Source organism: Marmota marmota, unplaced genomic scaffold (genome assembly GCF_001458135.2).
Source record: "Marmota marmota marmota unplaced genomic scaffold, marMar, whole genome shotgun sequence".
Lineage (NCBI taxonomy): Eukaryota > Metazoa > Chordata > Mammalia > Rodentia > Sciuridae > Marmota > Marmota marmota.
Window position 1 is genome coordinate 33 of NW_025999863.1, and position 6,997 is coordinate 7,029.

General features: G+C 50.4%; 1 protein-coding gene across 1 annotated transcript; it reads right to left on the minus strand.

Moving 5' to 3' along the window:
* Positions 1-75: 75 nt before the first annotated feature.
* Positions 76-2,218, minus strand: Plpp2 (phospholipid phosphatase 2; the record flags this gene model as incomplete). The annotated part of the gene is made up of 3 exons (XM_048810543.1): positions 76-987; positions 1,100-1,251; positions 1,759-2,218. Coding segments are annotated over 3 exons (894 nt in total), but the record flags the coding sequence as incomplete, so codon positions are not given.
* Between the last annotated feature and the right edge of the window lie 4,779 nt (positions 2,219-6,997).

Genomic DNA, 6,997 nt, shown 5'->3' on the forward strand with positions numbered 1-6,997 from the left:
CACTTGACAAACAGGACTTGCCAAACTGTACCCTAAAACCCCCAGCCACCTGAGCCAAGGAAGGGGGCAGCCACCCCCAGCCCCTCGGGAAGACTGTGTACCCCACCACAGTGTTCGGCCAGTGAGAAACCAGGGGATGGCCTCTGGGCACAAAGTGCCGACTGTCCCTGACCACCAGGTGCCCAACCCTGCAGGACTGTCAGTGGAAAGTCTTGCTTTCTCTGTGCTTCTGTCTCAGCCCGTCCTTTGGGTGAGCTTCTTTCTCACACGAAGGAAACCCTCAGAAGACAAGTCCCTGGGTAAGCCACCTGACCCGTGGCCAGAGCTGAAAGGACCCAGGACAACGTCTCCACCAGAGCAGAGCAGGAGGACAAATGAGGAAATGAAAACTAGCATCCCAAATGAAAAAACGTCCCTCAGCCAAGATGGGATCAGGGCACGGCACGATGGCCAGGCACAGTGGCCACACCAGCCCAGGAGAGGGAGCACGGAGCACGTGGGAAGGGCGCAGGACGCAGCAACCTCCAGGCAGTTTGGTGAACTCAGCAAGCCACAGAGACACAGGTAACCCAACTGTCCAAAGTCACAAGAACCTGAAGAGCGGCAAGAGGGACACCCAAGTGCCCAGCAGACAAAGACAAGGCCAGAGGCAGCAGGAAGGCTGGGGCAGAGGGCTGAAGGGAGCACCTGCTCGCAGCCTGGCACCTACCTGGCCTCGGTGACGTTGGCAGGGCTCCCCCTGCACACCCTCTCCAGCTGCACATAGACCGAGCAGTTGACCCGGCTCCAGTCTGGGTCGCAGACGGCCAAGAAGTTGGGGCGCAGACGACCGATCATGTACTTGGCCAGGTCTGTCAAGGACTGGCTCACGGCCGCCCCGAACAAGAAGGTGCCCAGCACCTTGTAGAGGGCAGCCACATAGTTGTTGAAGTCAGAGCGGGAATAGAGGCGATCAGTGTACACCAGGTAGGCTTCCCCAGCTGAGACCTGGCAGAGAGCAGACGAGGGCCACAGAGCCAGGTCTGGGCCAGCCCAAGGCACCCCCACACCCTCAGGTGGCTCTGCTCAGCCCCACCCACTCCAGACCCTTCAGCCTTACCAGGATGACAGTGGCTGTGATGGTGACCCCAGCCATAAGCCCATGGGTGATGGTGTCCGGGCGGTAGGGGTATCGGATGGAGTCATCTCCGCAGTAGAACCCTCGCTTGTACGGGGTATTCACCAGGGTCAGGATGGCGAAGGGCAGAGAGGCTGGAGAGGCCAGGGAGGGACGTGGAGCCCTGCCGTGGACACTGCTTGGGCCTCTCCACAACCCTCCAGTGGGGACCCTGCACCACCAGAGTCCCGACTCTCCCTGGGCCACTGGCGGCCCTCTCAGTGCTCGTCCACCCCGGCTCTGCTGTACACTGTCCACACATCCACCTTACTTAGCTGCCCTCCTGACCACCCACCCCTGGGTCACTGTCACAGGAGGAAACGCCCACTCTTCCCGTTTCCTGTCCCCTGTGGAAGCAGTCATTTATGTGACACGAAAACTGGACATCCCCATCTGCTGTTGTGTTCAGGGCTGGATGTGGCCAAGCAGGGCTGAAGAGCCACCACAGCCCAGGGACACAGCAAGCAAGGGGGCACAGCCCAGGCCCTTTGCCCAGGCACCCATCCCTTCTCTACCTACGTGTCAGGCTGAGACCAAGACATACCCAGCTCTGTCCAGGAAGGCTAGTCCAACAGCCCAAGGCATCATCACAGTCGCCTTACCAGAGATGGCCCCAAAGCCAAGGAGGCCTGCAGACAGCAGCCGGCCACAGAGCTGGGCAGAGGGCAGCGCCCTCCCCAGTGGCGGCTCCAGGGACAAGCCCAGGCAGGGTGCCCTTTGCCCCCAGCAGGGAGCTGGGTGTGAGTGGGTGCGGCTCTTCTGGGTCTTGAATGCCAGAAGGCAGGAGCCACACTCCCCACAAGCCGACCTGGGGGACCTCCCTGGGGAACACTCCAGGGAGGAGACCAGAGGTCCAGAGGCAGCCGCCCTGTGGGAAAGGGCAGTGTACCAGCTCACCAAGGAGGCCTGCGGGAGCCCAAGGCAGGGTGGGGGGCACAGGGACAAGCACCCCAGGCCAGAGGCCCTGCCCACAATCCAATGGGCCTGGGATGGAGCCCAGACCAGCAGCCCCGCCCCAGCCCCTTCTGCTGGGAGATTCAAGAGCAGTACCCAGGGCAGGGTTCAGGGCACTGGAATCTGGCCCAGACAGGGTCTCCTCTTCATTTGGGCATCTCCAGAGCCTCTCTGGCCTCATCGGCTCCATACCTCTACCACCTACACCTGTGCTGTCTGAACTGTTTACAAACTCAGGCTTCTTAGGAGGGAACTAACTGCCTGGGCCACTGCTCTGGCACACTGCAGCAATGTACAACTGACTTTCAGCGCTGCCCTGCTGCTGTGGGACTCCACCAGGTGGTCCAACCTCTCTGGGCCCAGGCTGCTTGGTGGGAAAGGTGTAAATTATTTGCAGGTCCCTTGATGCCTAACATACAGTAAGTACCACACATCTGTTTAAACAAACAACACATGCACTCAGAAAACAGTACCCAAGGCTAGCAGATGATGAGCCATAGGGACTTACTGCTGTTACCTGACCCACTCTAAAGAGGGTGGGCCTGGCCTCTCCCCAGCAGAATCAGAAGCCAGACCGGGGAAGGAAGACGGCCCGTGAGGCCCAAGCGCCCGCCCCCGCGGGGGCAGCAGCATTCCCAGCATTCCGGGGCCATTGTCCACTGGGCCCCAGGGCAACACTCGGCCTTTGTTCCCAGGACCCGGGCCGGGGCGGACGGGGCCTCGAGATGCNCTAAACCCTAACCCTAACCCTAACCCTAACCCTAACCCTAACCCTAACCCTAACCCTAACCCTAACCCTAACCCTAACCCTAGTTATTTATTTTTTTAGTTTTCGGCAGACACAACATCTTTGTTTGTATGTGGTGCTGAGGATCGAACCCGGGCTGCACGCATGCCAGGCGAGCGCGCTACCACTTGAGCCACATCCCCAGCCCTGGCCACGTTTTTTAATGCACAAGTTTCCTAGTAATCCATTCAGTCATCTGGCAAATTACAAGACAACATTCACCATAATACTTAGTGAGGTAGTTCCCAGGATCCTCCACAGTAAAAGGGCAACACAAGGACCTAAAATCCACAATGCTATGACACTGTATGCTCCCACATTTTCCTGCTATGTGATAAATTGCAAACATTCATTACCCACAATCCTATATGAACAATTTTCCCAGAATTCTCTGCAATAAGCAGGCAAATTTGGGGATTATATTACCCACAGTTCTTAGGAAGTTTCCAGAATCCTCTACAGCAAGAGGGAAATTCCAATGATTAACTATCCGACAATTCTAAGGGGCAGAAACCAACATGGTTGCCCATCAGTGAGCAGTCAAATTGAAATACAGTGCCCACAATCCTTTGTGAATAAGTTTTTCAGGAATCACTGCAGTTTGCAGTCAAAACTTGGGACTACATTATCCACAATCCTTGGGAAGTTCCCAAGATCCTCAATAGTGAGGGGCATTCCAAGGACTACATTTTCTACAATCTCAAGGGGTAGTAAGCACCAAGATTATCCAATGGGCAGTCAAATAGAACTATAGTGCCCACAATAATTTTTAACAAGTTTCCCAGGAATCCCTGAAGCAAGCAAATAAATTTTGGAAATGCATTGCCTCCAATTCTAAAGAGTTAGGAAGGTCCCAGAATCCCCTACATTGAGTGGTTAAACCCAGGACTAAATTAACCATAATTTTTTAATATTTATTTTTCAGTTTTCAGTGGACACAACATCTTTATTTTATTTGTATGTGGTGCACAGGATCGAACCCAGCACCGTGCGCATGCCAGGCGACCACGCTACCGCTTGAGCCACATCCCCAGCCCTTAACCATAATTTAATTATCCATAATTATCTATAATTTTCTAAAAAGAAAGAGCCCAAAATTCCTCATTGTGAGACCACTTTATCCACAGAAATTCCCAAGATTCCCTAAGTGATCAGGTAAAACTTGGGACCACATTACCTACAATCCTAAAGGGAGCAATATTCCAGGGTACCCAGTGCCAAGCAAAAAAAAAAAAAAAACTGTGGGACTACATTGTCCACAATCCTAATGGGAGGAAGTTTCCAAGATCCTCTTTCATGAGTGGTAAACCCAGGAATGTATCACACAGAGATTAAGGTTTAGGAACTCCTAATTCCCTACTGTGAGCTGGCTAAACCATGGATTACACTACCCAGAATCCCAAGAAAAAAAGAAAAGCTCCCAGCATTGCCAATGTTATCAAGGAAAAATGGGGGCATGTTATTATAAACTTTGGAACTGTATTACCTAAGGCAAACATGTTCCAGGAACCCCTGGGCCTGTGGTAAACCTGACACTGTACATTTTAAATCTTTATGGGGGAGGAATCTCCCAGAATCACCCAGTGAGTGAAAAACCCAAGACTTCATTACCCACAATCCTAGCTGGGGAGAGTAACAAGACCACAGGAAAGGAAGCTTCCACAAGTCCCCCACTATGTAATATGTGAGACTACATGACCTGCAATTCTATGGCACAGGAAGTTCCCAGAATTCTTTGCATGGAGAGGGCAAATCATGGGACTACATTACCCAAAATCCTCAGGGAGGAGACTCCCAGAATACCCAGCAGTTGGCAGGCAATTTGGACTACATTACTCATAATCCTCCCTTGAAACCCTGCTGCTATCACAAGAAAACCTGGGACATTACCGATAATACTAAAATGGAGGAAGTGGGATGCTGGGAACTTCCTCCATTTTAGGAGGAATTCCTCCTCCCCCTCTGAAGTGGTTATGTCTAGAACTACAATACCCACAATTATATGGGCTCAAAGCACCCAGGATTCTCCAAAGTGAGTAGTAAATCTGAAATTATATTACCAATAATTCTTAGGGGAAGAGTCTCCCAGGACAGCCATCAGTGAGCAAGCAAATAATGGAACTTTAATTCCTAGAATTCTATGAAGATGCATTTCCCAGGATTTCTTGCAGTGAGCAGTCAAAACTTGGGATTACATACCCCACAAAACTAAGGGGTAAGACAGCTCCCAGAATACCCAGCAGTGAGCAAGCAAATGTTAGGTCTATATTACTCATAGTCCTTAGGAGAGGAAGTTCCCAGGGTCTTCTGCATGAAGAAGACAAATTATGAGACTACATTACCCACAATTCAAACAGGGAGAAAGCTCACACAATTTCCCACAGATAGTATAAATTGTATGACTACATTACCCATAATTCTGAGGGGAGGAATTTCCCAGAATTCCCCAAAGTGAGTGGTATGCTCAGGACTACTTCACCCACCATCTTCAGGGAAGGAGGCTCCCAAAATACCAAGTGGTGAGTGGAGAAATACTGGGACTATATTACCCATAATACTAAAGGGGAGGAAGTTCCCAGGATCCTTTGCACAAACAGGACAAATCATGGGACTACATTACCCACAATTCTATTGGGTGGAATTCCCAGAGCTGCTGAAAGTGAGTGATATGCTCTTTACTACTTCACCCACCGTCCTTATGGGAAAAGGCTCACAGAATACTCACTGGTGAATGGCAAATGTTGAGACTATGTTATTCATGATTCTAAGGAGGGGAAGTTCCCAGAATCTTTCCTCAGAGAGGCTAAATCATGGGAATACTAATACAAGTCCACAGGAAAGGAAGCTTCCACAAGTCCCCCACTGTGTAATATGTGGGACTACATGACCCACAATTCTATGGCACAGGAAGTTCCCAGGATTCTTTACACACAGAGAGAGAGAGAGAGAGAGAGAGAGAGAGAGAGAGAGGGCAAATCATGGGACTACATTACCCAAAATCCTCAGGGAGGAGGCTCCCAGAATACCCAGCAGTGGGCAGGAAATTTGGACAACATTACCCATAATCCTAGGAGGAAAGAAATTCCCAAGATCTCTGCACGGAGCCAATAAATCGTGAAACTACATTACCCACAACTCTAACAGGGGAGAAATCTCCCACAATTCTCCATAGTTTGAATAAAGGATTATATTACCCACAATTCCATGTGAGTTGGTGGGGGGAATTACCCAGAATTCCTCAACCTGAGCCATAAGCATCTTAAGACTTCACCCACAATAAATGGGGAGGGCCTCCCACAATACCAAGCTAAGAGCAGGAAATATTGGGACTACATTACCCTTAATCCTAAGAGGAGGAAGTTCCCAGGTCTCCAGTGTCAGTGGTTAAACCTGGGACTATACTACCCATGGTCTTTAGTGGCCGAAATTCAAGAGTACCTCTTGATTTTGTAAATCTCACTAAACCTTTGCCCTATGACTAATTTTTGCCTAGCCCTAATCCTACCCCTAAAATTACTCAGAATCCTCAGGGTATAAGGGCAAGCATGTGCATTCAGCTCTCATGGGTCTCCTGGCAGAGGTATGTGTGTAAGATCGAGGACTACATCACCCATAATTCTTTTTTTTTTTTTTAAAGAGAGAGTGAGAGAGGAGAGAGAGAGAGAGAGAGAGAGAATTTTTTAATATTTATTTTTTAGTTATCGGCGGATACAACATGTTTGTTTTGTATGTGGTGCTGAGGATCGAACCCGGGCCGCACGCCTGCCAGGCGAGCGCGCTACCACTTGAGCCACATCCCCAGCCCATACCCATAATTCTTAAGGTGAGGAACTTCCCAGGATCCCCCAAGGAGAGCCAGAAAAACCCAAACCCTATTCTTGTAATGTAGTTCAGCATTTTGCTGGCTCTTCATGGGGGATCCCGGGGCTTCATCTTCCTTAGGATTGTAAGTCATTTAGTCTAGAATTTTTCCCACTCATGGGAAGAGGTGGAAATAATTCTCCTAAAAAGTTTCTGACCCTGAGGGCTGTGGGTAATGTAGTCCAGCCTTTCATCAGTTTTTTGGAGAATTATTACCACCTCTTCCCATGAGTGGGAAA